Genomic DNA, 22,890 nt, shown 5'->3' with positions numbered 1-22,890 from the left:
TACAATTTTTCATCCATCTCTTTTTTGTCCCATCAACCATAGTTCTGTGACCAGAACACTATCTCTTTCCAGAGAAATGCCTTTCAGTGTATCATGGAGGAAATAAGCAGTGCTCTTCCACAAAATTCAACCATAACTGACTGCACCGTCTCCCTAACAGGCTGCTACAAACGCTCCCTGTACAGGATTCTAGCTTGAATAGAACCCTTCTAAACAGGTATTTACCTTAAGAGGTTTTAATCTATATTTTCCTTTTAACCAAAGCCCACAGGCTCTTAGGCTTTACTGTATTTAACCACACTCAGGTTGATAAGCTTTTTCTCCTTGTCTTTCTGCCTGGGGGAACACCTAACACTGCCAGACAAACAGGAAGGAGTTCATAGAAGAGCAGATGTCTCTTTTGGAGACATGTTTTAATATAATGTTTTAATGTTTGCACCTATTAGCCTTTTAATTCATTTCATATCTGGACACAGCTCCCACCTCCATCCCCAGCCCCTTCTCCTCCCTAAACAAGGTTTCTGAGAGAGGATAAAAGTTTATACAGTCTCCCACAGCAAAACAATGGAAAGCAATTCTTATCCACTTGCCTTATGGGGATTCAGTCTGAAATACACTGTCAGGATTTAAACAAAAGCCTGTAAAGCAGGTGGAGGTATTCTTAAGGACTAGAGTAATCTTTTCATCAGGACCATAGAATAGCAAAACAAATCACCTTGTTTTCCAAAGAATTTATTTTTTTTCCCAAGAAGCATCCCCCTAATCTTTTTTTGAGTAGGGAGTGCTCACACCAGCATTTCTGGCCCATCTCCCCCTCAGTGACTTTTGCTGTGGGTCCACCAGTGAAACATGCATTCCAAGTAACAGCACCTGGCACTGGGAAGGGAAACGAGCAATAGATGCACCTAGATTTTTAAAGAGCCAAACTGCCTTACACTTATAGCCAGTTAAAACAGTTGGACCATGCTGGGGCTTGGCAGGATCATGCATGAGCTCTCTGGGAACAAGAGAGTGTAGTTGAAACAGATTTCATGTAGAACATGAAAATGTTCCCTACTGAAGAAGGGATGAGCACAGCATCATTTTTCTTCCTAGGAAATGGTGCCATCATGTGGAGATGTTGTTTTCTCTGTTTCTTGTTTTAAGAGGGCAGTTGAGAGGATTTCCTTCTACATTTTAAAGAAGTGCGTTAAAATGCTCTTTGGCAAACTTACATTTCACTAGCAGAAATAGATTACAACTGATTGGGGCACAAGAATGAACACCCTTGATGTGGCCACATCCTGTTGAAATCCCTGTTAATGCAGCTGTGATGACAGCTCCGGGCTTCTTCTGTAATGTTATACATGTTGCTTGGAAGTGGTGTAGATACCCACAGAAGTATCCCCCATCAATGCAGTTCATTTCTATGCTATGGAGATACAATGGCATGGCTGTAGATAGTCTGCAGACAAGGTCTGCAAGAGGAACTGAGATAATGAGAGTGTGTGTATATGTGTGCCACTGTTTAGTGCGGAGATATACTTGACTGGACCCCAAATATGTGCTTTGGAATAAAAAATAGCTTTTGCCTATACAGTCTTCAAAGTGTTTTTGGAATTTCTAAAATAGCAAGTACACAAATTGGATTAAAAGTGGGAAAGTAAGTATCCTGGTTCAAAATGTATTACTTCCCTAACTTAAAAATAGCTGAATGTGCTGTAACACTGGCTTTGGTGACTGCAGTGCTATGAATTGGAGCCAGTTTTTACTTGGTGTTTTAAAATTTTGAGTAGGATGCTGACCATAAAGAGGAATGGAAGAATTAAGGCACTAGAGTACTTTGAGAAGAAAACTAGTTTTTTTGAGAGCCTGGAGAATAAAATTTGAACAAACTTGTGGAATTAATTCTTGATATTTCTGTAGTATTCTTTATCCAAGGATGCAAAACAATTCCTTGCGGCAGGCCTACAGGATTGGGTGCACGATGCTGTTCCTGTTCTTGGTGTGGAGCAAACTGAGGCACAGACATTGCCACCTGTGGTTTTCAGAGCAAACAGGATTAGAGCCAATGGACACTTCCTGAGGTGTGTCAGGCAAAGCACAGGAAGGTGACTCTCTGCCTGCCCCCCCAGGCCTGGAGCCTGAAATAGAGGCTTTTGTGCTTGACACGAGGGACTTGTATCCACTGGGTATAGAAGCCAATTTATGTAGAGAGCACCCATGATTTAGTCTTCAGTTTTATGTAAAATGGATATCTCATCATTCAGTAAATGCTAAAAAGGACATGGCAACTAACTGAATAAATCATGCATAGGAAATGTGCTGAGCATTTTCTAGTCTGCAGAAAGAGTGTACTGAAAAAAAGTTTAAGCAAACTATTATTTGCCTTCTCCTTAGAGAATGAGGTTGTGTTTGTGTGTGCATGCATTTCTGTCTTTCAAACAAATGTAGTTATTAGCTACAAAATTTAGAGAAGTTTGACAGCTTTCAGAACGCAGTGATTTTTTCTTCCATAGAGTGTATTACTGACATATTAATAGATGTTATGCTGGTAAAAATACAGTACTTCCTGTTAAATGTAGACTGCTACATATTTTGATTCTAACAACAATCTGGTAGGGTTAGGGCAATTTGTGTAGTGTCATCTGGTGTTTGTTTTGGGTAGATATTATAGAAGGAGATACTGATTTTCAAGATGTTCAAGCAGATGATTGGGTGAAAACTCCAGCAAACCTTTAAAGCAACAGAAAGCAAGGGCTACTCCTGGTCAGATCTCCTGCTGAGGATACAAATGTTCTTCTGTGTTCCTTAAACTCCGTAGAAGCTTTTCCTCTTGCAGGCCCCTGTTTAGAATGAGGCCAAATATTCAGAAGAATCAGTCTGAGCAGGCAGAGCTGACTTGCTCGCTGCCCATCTTTGAGATGCACTGAGAAGTCACACGTCAGGTTTTCAGGATTTAAATTCTGGTCACTTCCTTGAGTGGAAGAAATGCTACTCCACTAAATTGGTCCCAGAGAGTTGGAAGCTGATGCACGACTAATGTGGTGTGTGTAAACACTAGATAGGAATTTTTGCTCTGTTAATCCAGCTTTATAGTAACTAACTTGATAACAACAGAAAATAAAGCTTTATCAATTGGGATAAATCAGGTCATTGAAGCTGAAGAAAGTACTCACAGTTGTTGCGGTGCAAAGTTTGGAATACAAGACACTAATGTATGGAAATGAGAACTTCCTATAGAAATTGTGGGGCTGTAGTAGCTTTCACATTGTGATGGACATGCTGTATCTTGAGTGAACTGTTGTGTTTATGAAAGAGTTGAGATCTTCATTCCAACATAAGGATTCTTTACTCACATGCATCTTTCTTAAGGAAGATCTGTTTTGATAATAGGGCTTTGTTTGCTTGGGGTTATTTATTCTGTAATGTCTTTAAAGAGTATCATAGACAATGACATATAGGCAACTCATTCATTCACCTCCTTCAGCTAGAATACTTGATCTGTGTTCGGGGTGCATTTTAACTGAAAGAACATGGAAAAGATAAAAAGGAGGAGAATACCTATAACCAGTGAGAATGATTTGGAGACCTTTGTATTTTATAGAAAAGACAGGTGTAAAGAAGAAAAGTGAGGCACCTTCCAGTATATAACGGAATGCTGTAAAGAGGAAAATGGTCAGTAGCTCTCCCTGTCTGTTAGGGAAAGGGGTTGAGTGATCAGTTTCAAATTTAGATACTAAGAAATCTCAGTTTCAAATTTAAATACAAAGAAATCTCTCTTGCTAAAAAGATAATAGACTGTCTGTCTGAGGAGGTAGGGGAAATCCGCAGTGTTGTTTTTGCAAACATGGTAGACAACTTTCTGAAGAGATAGTGTAGGTAAATTATTCCCACATGAGGAAAAATAGTAGACTAGATGACTCTCTGAAGAATATAATGCATCCACTTGATACAAACAGGAGGCCATCCAACAGTTGCTGTGGAAACCAAGGATTAAAGATTTCCAAAACCACACATGGTAGAGTTAAATAGTAAGGACTAGATGATACTGCTTGTCTCCAGCAGCAGGAGGTTATTCGTTTTCTTGTGCTCCCAGGAACTAGTGGCTGGATTACTGATGCACAGAAAAGCAGTCCCAGAAGTAGAAGCCACCTACCAAGCCTAACTTCTACATCTTGGTCCTAGCCCAAGGTGTTCTCCCACCTAGGGAAACACTTGTCACTTTGATAATTAAAAACATAAAGACACCATATTCTGTAGGAGATGTAGTGTCTCCAACCTTTCCACCATCTCTCAAAGTGCACATTCTTCTCAATGCAAGGCTTGGGAAAGTTGTTGGAAAGACAAACTAGGCAAAAATACCAAGCTAGTTATCATGTCTAAATGAGACATCAGTGAGATATTTTGTCAGACAATTCTCTAAATTCTTCTGTGCAAGATTGAGGCAAAAACTACATCTGTCTCAGCAAGCCCACCAGTTCTCAAGGATACAGAACAATTATTCTCTATTCCCCACAAGTATGAAAGCAAGATACAGCCTTTGTGTTTCACTCTGCTAGTCATTCCTGTGAATGAGTACACAGTAAATTTAAAAAAAAACTTGGATTCCAGCATCCTAGGCAGTTTTGCTTCAGGTGAATGCTGTGCTGAGGTTCTGAGCTACTGCTGAGTTGCAGTAGCTGTGATGCGTTCATCACCACTGTGTTTCTAGAATGGTAGTCATTACTGTGCAATGAGCTTTGAGATACCGTGATTTTAAAAGACACTAGAGAAAATCAAATTCTCTGATGTTCTTAAATTATGAGCATTAGGACTTTCAGCAACTGGCTTTGCAGAAAGGGACATCTAGTGGCTGTACAGAAAAAAACCTTGCAAAAAGCATTTTCACATGTCCAACTTAGCCATTTGTGTATGGCCTGCAGTGTTCAATATCCTGTTCTTTTTTATTCTACTGCATCATGTGTTTTCTGTAGATAATTTTTTATGGTTCTGACCAAAAAAAGAATCACTATTTCGAGCCATTACTTTCTAGCTTCATGTAGGCCTGTGTATGGTTACTCTGGCAAATAGAAAACTGCCTCAAGCCATGCTTGATGTACCTTGCTGCTGCACTTCCAGTGTTCTATAGTATCTTCCAGGAGTCCACTGCCTGCTGTTTCCTTCTGCCATTGCCTTCGCCTTTGGTACTGTACTTGGAGAGCTTGTCATTGTTATTGTCATGGTAAAACCTACTTTATTTTGAATGCCCATAGCATAAAAGTCAGCAGGAGGGGTGGATGAGATTCAGGGAAACACTAATCTAAGCATTCAGTCATGTATTACACAACAAAAGTTTTTTCCTTTCCCATCCACGTTGTGCTCCTTCTTACTAGTTGAGGATGAATTCCATGCATGTTTCTGTGAATAGCCTGACAGTTTAATCGGTACATTTGCATACGGGCAAATGAAGCTTTTTTCAAAGTTGCACAGTAATATGTTTCACCTTTATACCATGCCAGCTTCAAATTGTATCCCAGGAGGATTTCAAATGTGCATAATCTGTGCAGTTGTCTGGGCTTTTTTCCTTTCTTTTTTTTCTGCCCCTTTTTTTTTTTTTAACTGGCAAATGCCTATTCATTGCCCATCTGGGTAAGAATGGCCTTTGCATTTTCACACCCATTCTTTCCTATATGGTTTGTGAATACCCCTCCAATCAGAACTTGCTTCACAGAAAGGGGACAAAACCATTTTACAGGAGTTTCTCAGAATAAGTCCATTGGGATCTCTACATCATGTTTACTGGACAAAAATAAAAGGGAGTACTTAACAAAGACCACTTGAATTTCACATAAAGTTTCCCACTGTCTTGAGTTTAAAAGAGTGGCAGGCCTGAGGAGAGCCCTAGACAGGAGTCTTTTTCCTGAACTGGGCATTCTGTGCAGTGACAAGTAGGTGAGTGTGTGTGTGTGCAGCTGGGCCCTGTGAGGAGCTGACACACTTTCTGGCTTGTCCAAGGCTCTAGGAGTCTTTGTCAGAATGTGGCATTTACTTAGAATCTGCATTGGCAAGTTGTGTTTTGTGAGCAACATCACCTTTGGACTTTCAGCTTAGAACAGCATGAAATAGGGGTCAACCATAAAACTTGGATCTGGACCTGATTTCGTGCAAAGAGGGAAAGGATCTGCCTTGAACAGCAGGTTTTGCTGCAGACCAATCCCTGGAATTTGTTAAAACTGGTCTTTATACTGATGTAAGTTGTGTAGTAGTGGTTCTGACACATACACAAATTATTTGTTTGCCTGGACTTCAGATAGATATGATTTACAGTGTTGAATGTCAAGGAAGGTGGCCTAGAAAAATCATCCTCAACATCCATATTCGCTCTTTTTTACCATTTATTGTGTGTCTCTTCCAACCATCCTTCTTTTAGCCTCAAGGAGTAAATTTCAATTACTTCTTGGTTGAAGAAGTGGTAGATGTTCCAACAATGAGAGGATCTTTTTAAGGGCAAACTCTAATAGCAGTAAAAAATAATGCCATTTATGAAGTGCTCAGTTGGCTTTCAGACCAGCTCCTACAACACAATGTGCATCCTAGATCAGTTCCTATAGGAGAGCTATTCACATTACTCTTACGAATGCATACAAATATCTTTTTTGTAGCCAGGATCAATTTCAACTGCCTGTTTTCATTAAGATGGCTAAGGATTTCCCTAAATTCCACCCATAGTAAACTATGACAGAACCAAATACACTGTAGCTACACAACTCTTGATTCCCACAGCCAGGACCTGAGAATGGCTGTTGAAACTTATAGATGAATCTTGTCCTTCCTCCTTTGTGTACATGATATGTGGGTAAATGGTGGAATTCACATTCCCAGGAAGTCATTCAGTCTCATGATACATGTCACACCTTGCTGGAAAGGATGTCTTAAGGAAGCATTTTTCAGAGTTCTGCTCACAAAATTAATTTTGTCTGCCAAGGAGCATAGTAACAAAGTTTCTTTTCTCAAGTCAAGTGACCTGTCTGTAGCAGCTCTGGCATTGTGCATGTTAAAGGTAGGATTTTTGGGTTATTGGGTTAGACTGCTGTATATTTCTTCTTATTATGAAATACCTCATTTGACAAAACCTAACAGAGAGATGTGTTTTTGTGAAAGTGAGTCCTAGGAGCAAACCAAGTAGTCACTGATACTCCTCAAAGATAGATGGAGATAAATGGGTACAGTCACTTGCTATGGCCTATAGTAAGTCACCTATTTATCAATAATTTTCCACTCTTCGGTTGCCCCACTGGTATGAAGCTTTTGCCAAGGATTCTGACTTTGTGTGTAAATACATTTTGGATTCTTGTACAGTCTGACACGTTTGGCAGGGAAGCATCTGGAACTGCTGTGGAGGCCTCTGGAGAATTGCTCTATCAGGAAAGAGGAGGAAATACATCTCTTCTCTACATTATTTTGTGTAATAATAGTTACAATGCCCTTGAAGGAAAGTCTCCCAGTTTCTAAGGTGTTTTTCTAGTCCTATGGTCAGTCCCATTAGAGAAAGAAGTTCAGGTTTCCTGGCTAAGCTTATGAACAAGACAGCTGTATTTCACAATTTCCATCATGGTGGTGGTGATTTCCTCCTTGTTTCTTCTATGTGAGCATCCCCTCAGCATGCTAATCACATGTGGAAATTAGTGACCTTTTGGTACAGGTTGGTTTACATCTGTTGACATGGGACTTCTTCAGACAGCTTGGCCCCTTTGTTCCTGACCTTTGTGCTTCCCTTTAATCATCAGCTACTTAAAAGAATTAAAATAGCCACTTTTGTCCAGGTGGTTTCTCTTGGAAACACCAGAACAGAGGGTGCTTGAGATGTAGTGAATAAATGGGAAGAAAAAGGCAGAGCAGGGAGGATGCCACATTTGCCTGCAACTTGCAGTGAGTAGTGTTCGACTGCCTGTGGATGAGACATAAAGCACTCCTTGGGGTGGAGCAGAGAGACATTGCTGGGCTAAAAGGCCTGTGTATGCCTGTGAACTGTTTCCAGTGCTATTTATTTGCTCTGTACATTTGTTAGACAGTGACAATAAGTTAGTTTAATTTACTCACATTTAACAACTTCTCTTTTTGGATGCTCACACATTACCAAGTTATTATGGCAAGAGTGGTTAGATCTTTGGTGGGAATACGCAAGACAAAATGCCTGTAGTACCAGTGGTGATTTTGCATTACTTTGTCTAATTTTCTAGAAACCAAGATGCTGCATGTACTACAAATGCTTAAAAGAATTACTAATAGTGTTTTATTTGTTTACCATTCAAGGGACAATTGATTCTTTATAATTAAAAGGTGATACCGTAGTTTCTGCCTGTCAAAATCCAAATAGATGAAAATTTGGTAAAGAACAGGAAAGGAAATGGGAAGGCACTGAAACCAAAGCAAGCAAGATGAAGATAGGGAACAGTGGGTTGGCAGATTGAGAAATTTCTTTTCAGTCACTTGTAAATTTTGAAGATTATGTTAGCTCTGCATCCAAATTGGTTAGATGCTTTTCTAAACTGTCTCTATTTAGATTATTCAGCCAAACTAAGACAAAATCTTCCTTGGAGTAAATGTCTGTAATTTTCCAGTTTCTGTCAAGTAAATAACAGCAGGAGAACATTTGTTTCTACTTGATGGCGTTCTGGTGCAAGTCAGAACTTGGGATATGCTAAAAATGAAGGGGACAGCTCATATTAACTTCTTGCTTTGGATTCTTTCAGAAAATTGTTTGTCACTATTGGGTAGCAAATGTTCTAAACCACAACCCCAGACAAAACTTTGCGTGGGATTTTAGGAACATTTACAGCCTAAATCTTGAACCAGATTTGGATTTTACAAAGTGACTGCTAGTTTTTTTGATACACGTTACTCTACTGTGCAACACAGGATCTAAATTCCTTAAAATACCAATCTAGATTGAAATCATATTTTCATATGTACTTTTTACATTAACAGCTTGGGGTCATTATAGATTCTGATCTCTTCTGGCACAAATGCAATCCAGAGTTTAAAATCCAGCTTTAATCCATGTGCTCAGTGTTTACAATTGGCTGGCTCTAAGCTTTTTTTTATAAACTGATGGGAAGTCCAAATCTCAGGAGTGTGATTGGAATTCAGGTCTAGCTACACCAGTCTTCATTTGGTTTTGTCCAAAGCTCAGGACTTGAGCTTCTGGAATTGAGTAGGGAAGTTTACTTGTAGCAATACAAAATGATGTGTTCTTACTGATGCCTCTGTATGTGGTTTTTCCAGTGTGATCAGTTTTGTTTACACAGTGGGAAGTTGCCTTTGCCAGCACTCTCACTGTGACCCTGCAGAGGACAAGACTCATTCTGTTCTTTTTTTGTTTGCTTTTGTCACCCACTTTGCTGCAGGTAACATCAGTTGCAAGGGGATGACAGAGCGCATTCATAGCATCAACCTTCACAACTTCAGCAATTCGGTGCTCGAGACCCTCAACGAGCAGCGCAACCGTGGCCACTTCTGTGACGTGACGGTCCGCATCCACGGGAGCATGCTGCGCGCCCACCGCTGCGTGCTGGCAGCTGGCAGCCCCTTCTTCCAGGACAAGCTGCTGCTGGGCTACAGTGACATCGAGATCCCCTCAGTGGTGTCAGTCCAGTCTGTGCAAAAGCTCATTGACTTCATGTACAGCGGGGTGCTGCGGGTCTCCCAGTCAGAGGCCCTCCAAATCCTCACAGCCGCCAGCATCCTGCAGATCAAGACTGTGATTGATGAGTGCACAAGGATTGTCTCACAAAACGTGGGAGATGTCTACCCAGTGATTCAGGATTCTGGCCAAGAGACACCCAGGGGAACACCTGAATCAGGCACATCGGGGCAGAGCACTGACACAGAGTCTGGCTACCTGCAGAGCCATTCACAGCACAGTGTGGACAGGATCTATTCAGCCCTCTATGCCTGTTCCATGCAAAATGGCAGTGGGGAGCGCTCCTTTTACAGTGGAGCTGTGGTCAGCCACCATGAGACAGCCCTGGGACTCCCCAGGGACCATCACATAGAAGACCCCAGCTGGATTACCCGGATCCATGAACGGTCGCAGCAGATGGAGCGGTACCTCTCCACCACTCCAGAGACAACACACTGCCGGAAGCAGCCCCGCCCTGTCCGAATTCAAACCCTGATGGGCAACATCCATATTAAACAGGAGATGGAGGATGACTATGACTACTATGGCCAACAGAGGGTGCAGATCCTTGAGCGCAATGAGTCTGAGGAATGCACTGAGGACACTGACCAAGCAGAAGGCACTGAGAGCGAGCCCAAAGGGGAGAGTTTTGACTCGGGTGTCAGTTCCTCCATTGGCACTGAGCCTGATTCCATGGAGCAGCAGTTTATGGCTGGTCTGGGCCGGGATGGGCAGCAGGAACCTACTCAAGCAGATCAAAATGATGTCCCTGCTGATGGCACTCAACCACAGCAGCAGCAGCAACATGTAGATGCCAACTCTTCCTCACCAGAGAGAAGCAATGATGTTGAAATGGACAGCAAAGTGCTCACAGTCAATAACAGCACCGAAAAGGGGGCTTTGCAGCCTTCTGTCAACACATCTGTTGCCCAGCCATTGCCAACCACACAGATCTACTTACGCCAGACAGAAACCCTCACCAGCAATCTAAGGATGCCACTGACTCTGACCAGCAACACTCAGGTCATTGGAACAGCTGGCAACACCTACCTGCCTGCCCTTTTCACCACGCAGTCTGCTGGCAGTGGCCCTAAGCCTTTTCTCTTCAGCCTGCCCCAGCCTTTAGCTGGCCAACAGACACAGTTTGTGACAGTGTCCCAGCCCGGCCTGTCAACCTTTACTGCCCAGCTGCCGGCCCCACAGCCCTTGGCCCCGTCTGCAGGCCACAGCACAGCGGGTGGGCAAGGCGAAAAAAAGCCTTACGAGTGCACTCTCTGTAACAAGACTTTCACCGCCAAACAGAACTACGTCAAGCACATGTTTGTACACACAGGTAAGAGTGTTTCCCTTTGGCTTGCATGTGGAGCCACAGAAAGCCCTTTACAACCATGGACTTAGACTTTGTTTTCCAGCCTGCCAGCCCCCAGGATAAACAGGAGGGAGGGCTTATCCAGGGAGCTGGTGTCACTGAACACTTCTTGGCCTTACTGCACTGAAGTTGAGTCCCTGCAGAAAACTACAGATCCCAAATAGGGGCCTAACTGTGCATGGTGCAGAAACAAGTTCATTTCTCTTGGAGTAAAATGCATCTTGCATCCATCCAAGGAAATGGTGAGCATTCATTGTACCCTGCAAGCTGACCAGGCAACATTAAGTGGAAGAGAGGAAACTAACAGGTCATAAGAAAAATTGTATCTACTAAGAAAGGGCATCCTCCTGTAGGTTTTACAGATATGGGGGAATTAAGCTCAAGTAGAGGTGAGGTTAGGGCAAATTCATTACTGGTGGAGCTGCAGCAGAAGGTCCAGACCTGGATGTTACACACACTGCTACAGATTTTCTAGATCTCACATACTACTATAAGAAAGTAAATCTGGGGTTTTGTCAGAAAGTCTTTTTGTACTTCACTGAGGCTAACTGCTGTAATCCCTCTTGGTAAGTCAGAGGCATCAGTAGCTGTGAGTACAGAAACATGGGATTCAATGAGAAAATATTTAAAGAATATATGTGGAGCACAATGGAACACAACATCAACACCTTTCTGTTTAAAACTGCAGCTGCTTTAGTATATAGTTTATGATCTGTTGAGATAACATAGGTAACCATATTTGCCACTGAGCCAAAACTGCCTTTTCTAGCTTGTTATGAGACTTCAAAGCAAGGATATGTATTTTACATGGAAGAGTTGTCATGGGTTCAGGACTGCTTTGCTTGCTTTAGCCCTTGGCTCTTCCTGCTGTTGGAGAGACATTCTAGTTTAGAGAAAGAGTATTTCTTTCACCAAGCAGTGGATTTGTTAACATCAGATCTTAAAATAAATGCTGGGTTTGTGATACATGGAGAAGAACCTGGAAACATTGCCCACCATGCCTCTCTGTTGGATGCAATAATTTCAATTCCATGTGTATATGTAAACTTTTAAGTTCAACTTACCTGTATTTATCACTTAAATTAAAAACTCCTCTAGACATCTACAGCAGACATGTACATATACAAAAAGATCAACTTTTCAGGACTGGTACAAAATGTACAATTGCAAGGATCAAGAGTCCTGAATCCCAAGATTACCTTTGTGTCTGTTTATGTACTCCATCTCTCTGTTGTGGATGAGGAGCTAAAATGCTACATAGATAGTGATGGTATTCAGAAAAAATATTCCCTTCAGAGCACAGTCAAATATATCTGCTTGCATCCTTGTTCTAAAAGCTAAAAAGACTGGTTTACAAATAACTTCACTGAGATTAGACACTTTATTTCCCCTACAACTGCACTTCAGTTTTGGAGTCAAATAAAGAATAATACTGAAGACCTAAACCTAAATCTAAATCTAAAGCATTCTTAGCTACTACAAGTAATACCAACTGAGGAAATTGATAGGCATCTTGAATCATGAATTAATATTTTACTTGTGTGGGTCTGAGAATGCCCTAAAAAATGAACTGTAGTGGCAAGGAAAGATTTGGGTAGATAAATCATTTCAAAAGTTCATTTAGGAGCTAACTGTCTCCTGGGAGAATAATTTTACCTCAACCCACAGAGAGCTACACTTCAAAAAACCCTCCTGAAAATAATCATTATGTGTGCAGCCTCAGATAAAGTGCTATCTTGTCCGGTGCTGGACAGGATCATTACAAAAATAGAGGGGAGACCTCTGTTCCCACTGTCAGGGTGACTTTTCCTTAGGCCTGTTGAAAGAAGCTAGGCAAAGTGGTCCTGGAAAGATCCACAGAAAAAATGAGAAGCTTGGGAGATGCAGATGTTTGAATTAATCTTTCTGTTTGGGGGGCTCACAAGAGAAGTCACGGAAGAGTCTAATCATAAACCTGAATTCAGTAACTTAATGGCCTCTATATCTCTGTATGTTTTTTATGCTTTGAAAAACTACAGTCTGATTAGCTTTCCATGCAACAGAAACCAACCTCCTTTTCTTCTTTCACATGGGTGCAAACATATTAGAGATTGCTATTTTTCCATGTTCTATGTAGACTTACTTCAATATATCCCACAATATTGTGGAAATACAGTGCTAGAGTGTATGCACTGTCTGCACTTTATAAGGCACTATTGCTTTTCCCATATATCATGCTGTGATTAATACTGGTTTAAAGGCTACAAAAGACATGTCAAGGGGATCACAGCAGAGCACCAACATTGCTGCCTCCACACCTTTCTAATCTGGTGATAGGACAGTGATGGGATGAGGGCAAGTCGTTTGAGGAGTGGCTGAGGTCACTTGGCTTCAGCCTGGAGGAGATTGAAGGGAAACCTCATGAGGGGAAGTGCAGGGGCAGGAATTGACCTCTTCTCTCTTGTCCAGTGATAAGACACAAGGGAATGGCATGCACCTGTCTTAGGGTAGGTTTAGATTAGATATTAGGAAAAGGTTCTTCACCTTTGGTTGGGGTTGGTGGGCACTAGAACAAGTTCCCCAAGAAGTGGTCACAGCACCAAACCTGGCAGAGTTTGAGAAGCTCTTGGACAATGGTCTTGGGCTCATGATGTGATTCTTGGAGTGGTGCTGTGCAGGACCAGGAGGTGGAATTTGATGATCCTTGGGGATCCCTTCCAAGTCGGGATTCTGATTCCATGGCCTCAGTGTCAGCACCAAGTATCTATGGTTAGGGTTCAAAGAGCTGCAGAGCCTACATCACCAGGAGCACAGGGGCTGGAAAAGGGAACCATGGCCAGGTGCTGGCATTGCTTCTTCCCCTTCCAACTCAGGATTCTATTATTCTAATCATCCCATATTGCAGTCTAATACCAGCCAAATACAAAATAAAGAAGCAGAAGGAAGAACATGCACATTTAATTCACTGAGCAAAGTTTTCTCTAACTTGAAAATGAAGAATCACAGGAATAAAGAATATACAGTGCTCACTTAGGAAGCACAAAAATTTGCATACAAAAAAGAAAAACTAAAGTTTTGCAATTCTTTGGAGAGGAGAAATCCCAGGAAGGCTTTGAAGCTGAAATTAAAAAGCTGCAACCCAGTGTATCTTAGAAACATAAGCAGGCAAAAATTAAGGTCTTTTTCTAGCACAATCTTAACAGGATCTAGAGTGGAGGAGACCAACTTTCTACAAACTCTGGGACATGGATTGCCCAAGGCAAAAATGAGCTCCATAAATACAATCAGCCTCTTGTAAGTTAATCAGACATTATTCTAACTGACACACTTTCATTTTCCACATCATGTGTCATTCATATAGGCCTGTCTGTACACACCACAGTCCTGTGTGTGGCAAAGCCATCAGGAAAGCAAGGACTTAGTGTTTTGAGTGAATGTCTTTCACCAAGTAGGGACAAACTCCTCACAAGTGCAAGGAAGAGCAGCAAGTGGATTTCATTCATGGATGTCACCATCATACATGCAAACCATTAAATAAAGAGAAACAGAGACTTGGAGGAGATAAAAAAGTAGGTCTTTCACATCTAATCCATTTTAATTATCTCCTCTTAAAATTGAGTATAAATAGCATATGGTAATCTCACTATACAATGAGTGAATTATATATTATCACAGGCATGTCTTGGTCCCTGAAGATTGACACTTCAGGAGTTACAGCAGTGCCAAACAGACTGTAAAAAGAAGGAAGCAGGATGTCTGTGGAGAGAAAAAAAACAGGGGGAAATTGGAGAATAACCACAGGAAAATAATTTTCTCAATCAGTGAAACAGAGGATCATTTTGATTCTTACAGAGCTGTGGTATCCTCTCTATCCCTGACAGCCTTGGGGATGATGAGTTCCACACATGAAATATACCATTAGTGATTTAGAAAGCAAATTAAAAAGTAGCTTTTGATGGAGCATTGGTTGTTGGCTACATTACCAGTGCAGCAGCATATCATGAAAACGTTGCTTGACAATACGAAACATGAGACCATGCCTTATCTTTCAGAACTCTGAGCATGAGGAGGATTTAAGAGTAGTCTGAAAAAAAACTGTATATGTGCTCAGCTAAGTATTTTTCCCAGTTTATCCTTGTAGTCACTGGTTTGTCTGAACATGATCAGAGTTCAATTATATGAGTTTCTGTAATAAGTTTTACAACAGTCCTGGGAACACAAGGCAATGTGGAAGATTACATACATGTTTTATCTCCCTTGTTTTACCTCATAAGGTGTTTGATTTAACTGACAGTCAAATCATTCAAGTTTCCTGTGCCTTACACTGGAATTTTATCTGTTAGGTTGCCCTTTGCATGGTGCTGGCTGGCCTAGGCAATTCTGTGTTCTGAGGTTCCCTTTTCCAGTACTACTTGTACATGCTTCAGCTATGACATTTGACCAGAAAAGGGAGCAACAAATGTAAACCTCTTATACAGTGTTGGATTCCTCTGACAATCTCTGTCTTTTCTGTCCTGAGAAATGGAAAGCAATTTGACTGAAATAAGTCTGGCCCAGGTTAGCTGTCTGGTAGTCACTGATTTGTCCCTGGTTTTATTGCATGCCAGTGAGGAAATAGTAGCACTGGAAGGTGAAGTAGCATGGTTGAGACTTTCCTGTGTAGAAATGAGCATGAGGAGCAAGACAGGAGCACAGACAGGAGAGGCTGTGCCATTGAAACTGGGTGCAGATGCCAGGACATTTTAACTCTAGTCCTGGCTTTGTCAGTGTCTATCTATTGTGTGAACTTGAAGAAATCACCTGAGCTCCTTTTTACTGTATTTAGATAGGGAATTTCTACAGCCCCCTTTGTAAAGCATTTTGAAAACTCTGGTTGCAAAAAATGTTGTGTGTCAAAACACTGATTAACAGACCTACTCTTTGCTAGCCAGAGCACCTCTCCAAAGACCCCCATGAGATTTACTATTAGTTTATTGCAAAGAGTTCTACTGAACTGGTTTCATTTTATGATTTTTTTTTGTCTGTTTGTCTCTCTGTCTCTCTCTCATTGGTAATGGGCAGGTGAGAAACCGCACCAATGCAGCATCTGTTGGCGCTCCTTCTCTTTAAAGGATTACCTAATCAAACACATGGTGACACACACTGGCGTGAGGGCCTACCAGTGCAGCATCTGCAACAAGCGCTTCACCCAGAAGAGCTCCCTTAATGTGCACATGCGTCTCCACCGTGGGGAGAAGTCCTACGAGTGCTACATCTGCAAGAAGAAGTTCTCCCACAAGACCCTGCTGGAGAGGCATGTGGCTCTGCACAGTGCAACCAACGGCACGCCTGGAGCCACTGGCACCGGCGCAAGGGCTGTCCCTGCCGGCGTGGTGGCCTGCACGGAGGGGACCACGTACGTCTGCTCTGTCTGTCCAGCTAAGTTTGACCAAATCGAGCATTTCAACGACCACATGAGGATGCATGTGTCAGACGGATAAGTAGAATCTCTCTCTCTCTCTTTGTTATGAACAACAAAAATAGAAACAACAAAAAAAAAGCTATGGCACTAGAATTTAAGAAATTATTTTTGTTTCATTTTTACCTTTATTTTCCTCCTTTTTTTGGGTTCATTTCGTTTTGTTGTTTTTTGTACTACATGGAAAACTGTTTTTTGCCTGCTGGTACATTACATTTCCGGAGGCTGGGTGAATAATAATTTTCCCAACCTCCCTCGGATGGTGGCCTTAAGGCCAGGTAGTGCTTCATGAGCTCCACTGGTTGGATCTCTAGCTACTGGCCTCTAAATACAACCCTTCTTTACTACAAAAAGCAAACAACAAAAAAAAAAAAAACACAAAAAAAATTTAAAAAACAGACAAAAAAATTAAAAAAATCTTTTTTCTCACTTGTGAAGAGCACTACAAATAAAGAAACAAACAAAATATATTACAAATCTACAAGGCCTACTGTCGTTATAAGTACACCGCTTGCAGTGTTTCAATGGACATGATTCACATTGCTGACCGCTTTTGGACTTCACAGTACCCAGTTAGAACTGTGGAATATTTTGCTTCTGGTTGAGCAGCAACCAGAGGAAACAAGGCCCTGCTGGTTTCCACCACGTGTCTGCTTTCTCACACACGCACGCATCCACAAACACACAAAAAGGGCTGAGGGGAATGCGAGGCAGTGTGGCTTGGATAGTGTGGAGTCCCTGCAGGGTGAGGAAAAAGAATCAGAGGTTCCCCACCTGGATTCTGCTCCATCCCTCTCTGTCCGGCGCACCCTCCCCGCTGCTTTTCTCGTACCACCACCACCACCTTATAGCAGAAACCAAGAAGATTCAGACAACGAGCAACGGTGGCTTTTTTTGTAATTTATTCAGTGTCTTCGCTGAGCACAGGGCCTCAGCACAATCAAGAGGGACTTTCACAGAAGGCAAAGAGAAACACAGAGAAAAATCAAAGATATCAGAGGTTGCAACCTATGGATCTAGGTACAAGAAAAGGGTTAGTTCCCACAATCTTTGCAAAAAAAAAAAAGTTGCATCAGGATTTATTCTTGTGGAAGAAAGAGGAATAGAGGGTGGGAGGGGAATAATAATTTAAAAAAAAGAGTTGTTGGGACTTTTTTAATTCAAAATTTTATAGAGGGGCAAAAGTGACGTTTACCAGATAGAATGCTGATTTTTTTAATATATTTACAACAGTATTTGTGTAAAAAAACAAAAAAAGTGAGATTGTTAAAAGTAATTTTTCTTTGTTTTCTCTTTTGTTTTGCATACACTGCCACTAATATCTCCTCTTTTATTATATATATGAATATATATAAAAATATATATTTTATTTTAAATTGAGACTGTTAAGGTTAGCTAACCTGCTTCCAGATAGAGGGGGGGAGGGGAGATGATCTTGATTTTTATTTTAAAAAAGAGGAAGGATGTTTTCTTAATTTTCTTTTCTAGTATTATTCTCTCTGTTTTCTAATGGAATCAAGAATTACCTGGGTCGATGAGGGGCTCTGTGAAGTCATCTGTGAGATTATCTACTAGTGTTTGTGCATCCTGCAGTATCATTTGAACTGCTACTTTGTTTTTTTGAATTACATGGTTCTCTTTTTGGCTCTTACCAAGCTTCTGTTGTTTCTTTTTTGGTTCCATCTCAGAATTTATTTCTGCTGAAGGACATTTCCTTTTGAGAAAGAGATTTTTCTAGCAATGTTCCCTTGTTTTTGGGGATGATATAAAATGTAGTCTTTATTTGAAAAAGTATTGAAAGTTTAGAAGTGTGTAATAACTAGGATTTCCCTTCTTTTTGGTCACTGGACAAGAATTTATCTGCTGTATTGTTCTCTCATCCCTGCCTTGCTCGCTAGAGAGCTTCCATATTTCTGTGGGAATCTGATCCTGCCCCCAATAATTTGTGCTGATGCCAAAACAACTTAAAATGTTACCATTGCAAATAATCCTCCCTTCATTTGCATAAAGTCTGACTGAAGGGCCACATCCCGCATTCTCTGCATAGACAAAGCTATGAAAGGAATGTAGGATCAGTGTGAAAGATTAATTCCTGATCTGCATATGTATATTGGTGTTTTGTATTTTGTTTTATTGTGTTTGGATTGGTGTTCTCCCTAGTTGTCTTCTGTGTATCTGTGTAAGAATTTTTTCCCCAAAGCCAGCTCCCAAAGTACGTGGGTCCTTAGTTCAGTTGGATCAGTGTTTGACACTGTCTTTGTCTTGCTTGAAATCCATGTGAGGACTTACACCAACTGCACTCTGGACTTCATATTTTAGGCAGAGAAGAAGCACCTAACAAAAATATGCAAAAAGGAAAAAAAGAAAAAATTGCAAGTTTAGCTTTTACTTGTGTCTATATTTAAATTAAGCTTTCTTAAGTTTACAAAACTTTTTTCTTGTGAACACTGAGCATTTCACATGAGACATTCTTTTATGCTGGACAGCTTTCTGAGTATTGACTTGGTAGATCTCCATACACAATTTTGCATGTTCTTTACACATGTGGCTTCTCTATCAGATGCCTGTGATTCAGTACAGGTAACTCATCCATATGTTCTGTGCCTGTTCCATTACCATTTATTGGGGGGAAAAACCTGACAGGTGGCTCAGTCTCATAATCTTTCTGTACCCTGCAAGGTACTGTTCAGCAGATCCTAAATGCTGAAGCCCAGATTCTTGGCTGCAATATGCAGCATAGAAAGACCTTGAGGTGAATGCCAGAGCAATTGAATCTTTTATACAATAACATCTTTCTTTGTTACCAACTTGTTTGGGTAGTTCAGGGGGTTGGAGAAGGAGCACAAGTTCGTTAACAAATATTGTTCTAATAACCACATTGGCAAAAGCAATGCTGGCATGTAAATCAAGATGTGAAAAGACAAAGCCCAAGACACAGGGAGGGAGAACTGATATGTGCCATTTAGACACACTAATTCTATACAGAAAGTAAAGGTTCTGGAGACTGGAATGCAGAAGAAAATGAGGAAGGTGAACCTAGACAAAAGGATTGAAGGTTTTTCTTCGGGTAAAGTAGCGTTTTTTCTGAGATCTTTGGTATCAAAGAATATTCTCCCATATGAGGAACTAGTGAAGAATTTTACCCAGCTTACAAATATGTAGCTGCTCATTTGTCATCTGAGGTCTGGGGAAAAGCTGTTTAATTTGCCATTGTAAACCTGGTAAACTGTAGTCAAGATGTAGCATATTCTGGAATATACTTTTGATACCAGAAGAGGTATGCCAGTAAACATGAAATAAGAATCAGGATCTACATCCACCAAAATCCAAATACTATCAAAATTTTAATCCTTCAGTTTTCATCCTTCCCTAAATCAAAGCATTATCTTTGAAATGCCAATTTTTATAAGGTTCAATAAATTTTAAGTGAATTAAAAATGAGTTGTGAATGAATGAATTAGCATATTCTGGAATATACTTTTGATACCAGAAGAGGTATGCCAGTAAACATGAAATAAGAATCAGGATCTACATCCACCAAAATCCAAATACTATCAAAATTTTAATCCTTCAGTTTTCATCCTTCCCTAAATCAAAGCATTATCTTTGAAATGCCAATTTTTATAAGGTTCAATAAATTTTAAGTGAATGTGAATGAATGAATGAATGAATGAATGAATGAATGAATGATGCCAATTAAAAAAAAACAACCATATTTCTTAAAGTAAAGCAAAGGCATAATTCTAAAACACTTGTCAAAGAATTTAGGCCTAGGTCTTCACAAATGACTGCCTGTAATGTAAACTGATTTTGTTGGACTTCCAGACTCGATATTGTAAAATGTGGGGTAACTTGCAGCATGACTGCAAATGTAGCTTAAAGTGTCAGGTCATTCTGAATTCAGAAGCTCAAACATAGTCCCCTTTATCTTTTAAAGTGTTAAATTCTCTTTGGCAGTTCTTCCTCCCATCTTTGAAATGCTTAATTGCTACTTGGAAATAACTAATATCTGAATGTTACAGGTAGATTCAAGCTTCATATATTGCTACAATATGCCTTTGCAAAAAGAATAGCAGTCACCATGATCTGGAAACTGCTGCTGACAATGTTTGAGTGAATCTATCTCAGTATGCTTGAAAGGCTTCCTTCAAAACACCCAATGAAGTGATACAGATGAGAAAATGCAGACTGTAGCACACATCCTTTTGTTGAAGCCTGCAATATCCTGCATTCCTTGAGCTTGATTCTCACTTTTGCTAAAGCTCTCTTTATATTAGTTTGGTAATGGAAAAGGCCATTAAATAGAACATAAATTCAAGCTTACAAGGCCTCTCTGCAAGGCATAAGTGCAATAAAGGAAACCTTAGAGTGAATGAGAAGTGCCTTCTCATACTGTTGCTGAGGCTGGTGAAGTGAATTGGAAATTCACTATAGCAGGACTGGCTATAGGTTCCTTTGCAGGAACTGCTCTGAGGATACTTTCTCAACATCCATCATGCTTCTACTAGACCCATTTCTGGCCCTTCAAAAACAGCTGCTGTTTTTGAATGCTGTTAGCTTCAATAACAGCTCAAGTTCCCAGTAAGGTAACAGGGGAGAATGTAATTTAATTGACTTTTTAAGTGAATGAGACTTCCCTTTGCTCTAAATCAAAAGTGGAGCCTGTTTTTCTTCTTTTGATTTCTTTTTCATCCAAAGGAGAGTTGAGTAATAATCCACATACCATCAGCACCCCACTTCTTGGCAACCCTACTGACTGGGTTCAGTTGACCTTGACATACTTGATTAATGCTGGATCACTGGCATGGTGAGTGACAAGTCTCTTGACTTTAGTGAATATTATCCCAACTTCTCCTGTCTCCCTTAGTAGTGAAAACAAGTCCCATAGGGAGAAGGTACAAGACATACTCTTTGCAGGGATGTTGAGTCCAGTCCAAAATCAGAAGCACCCAAACCATTTCACACATAATCAGTATGCCATAGATCTGTGACCTTCCAGTCCTGTGCTAAGGAAATCCTCCAGTTCTCACTGCTGAAAATGACTTGCCATTCAAAAGGAAAAGATGGGATGAGCCTGGAAAAGAGAAGGGTCCAGGTAGACTGTCCAGATCCTGACAAGAAGGCTGGAGAGGGAATTTTCACAAGGGTATAGGACTTTTCACTTAGTGGTAGGACTGGGAGGAATGGCCTTAAGCTGATGGAGTGTAGGTTTAGATTAGATATTAGGAAGAAATCTTTATGATAAGGGTGGTGAGATGCTAAAACAGGTTGCCCAGAGAAGGTGTGGGCTGTAGGTGTTCAAGATCAGTCTGGATGGGGCTCTGAGACATATGGTCTAGTGGAAGGCCCCCTGCACATGGTGGGAGGGTTGGAACCAGATATCTTTAAAGACACTTAAAACCCAAACCATTCTATAATTCTATGATAATATCAAATCAAAATCAGGACCTAGTGGTGGTTCTGACAAGAGGAACTAGGCCTTATATTCAACCCTTTTAATTCAGCATCCAGGTCCTCTGAGCCATTGGAATAAATGTGATAGTAAAGAGTCAGGAGGTAGCCTAATTGAAGCAGTATCTGAGCAGCCTAAAGCAAAATAGCTGCTTTTCACATTCCCTGATTTGTTCTCATACTAGCTGTGAAAATTTGTGAAGGAGGTATAAAGTGATGAGAACTTGGCCCTGAGAGAACTTCTGTCTCCTCTTCTCCCAGAAGGTCTGTCTTCATCTGACCACTAAACAATCAGAATTCTGCTGGAAAAAAGCTTATGAGGGAAACTACAGATAACACATTAAGTCTGGAATCTCAAGTTTGTAAATGCAATTAACACCTTTCCAAGAATTTGACAGTCCTGCTGACAGAAACCAAATGCAGGTAGAGACGCCTTGCAGAGGGGCAGGTGCTGAAAATGCCAAGTGTCTGCAGCATGGCCAGTAAGACAGGCAAATTTATAGAGGTGGCCTGATGCTGGATGCCTGTGCACAGGGGCTGGTTCTGGCCATGCCAAGTCAGTGTTCTTGCTGCTGTTCACCTTATTTGTCATGCAAGAAGTAATAAGCTCTCAGCTAGTTTCCTTTAAAGCTACTCAGTGATCCAGTTCATTTCAGGCAGAGCAAAGGAGCCCCCATATTTTCACGGATCACTAAGCTGGGAGAGAGTTTTAGGTGTGTGCATATCCTTCAAACTGACAAAAACAAAAATGGGTTATGCCTTCTCTAGTATAAAACACAGAAATTTGGTCCACAAGGGACACAGCCTGTTTGAAAAAGAGGAACACTTAAGTCTCTTAGATCTATTGCTATAAGGCATGGGGGAATCTTTGTTTTGTTTTTCTAAGAACATATGTAAACGAGAAACAAGATGTGTATTAGTGTATATCCATCTAATTATTCCCAGTGCTGATAACTAATCAATTATATTAGTGCCTCTAAGAATAGAGAA

At 40.8% G+C, this 22,890-nt stretch overlaps 1 protein-coding gene across 22 annotated transcripts in view; it reads left to right on the top strand.

Moving 5' to 3' along the window:
- The window catches only part of ZBTB20 (zinc finger and BTB domain containing 20), a 473,219-nt gene extending 456,394 nt beyond the window's left edge, over positions 1-16,825 (top strand). For all 22 annotated transcript variants that reach the window (XM_039717811.1, XM_039717807.1, XM_039717813.1 and 19 more), the window contains 2 exons: positions 9,369-10,976; positions 16,053-16,825. In XM_039717811.1, the coding sequence (XP_039573745.1) occupies positions 9,369-10,976; positions 16,053-16,471 (2,027 nt within the window). In that variant the 3' untranslated portion in view covers positions 16,472-16,825. The remainder of the gene's footprint in view (positions 1-9,368; positions 10,977-16,052) is intronic.
- The last annotated feature ends 6,065 nt before the right edge of the window (positions 16,826-22,890 follow it).

This window comes from Passer montanus, unplaced genomic scaffold, assembly GCF_014805655.1.
Source record: "Passer montanus isolate IOZ18808 unplaced genomic scaffold, ASM1480565v1 scaffold39, whole genome shotgun sequence".
Classification (NCBI taxonomy): domain Eukaryota; kingdom Metazoa; phylum Chordata; class Aves; order Passeriformes; family Passeridae; genus Passer; species Passer montanus.
The sequence above is the reverse complement of the archived record's forward strand: the minus strand, read 5'-3'. Positions and strand labels throughout refer to the sequence as shown.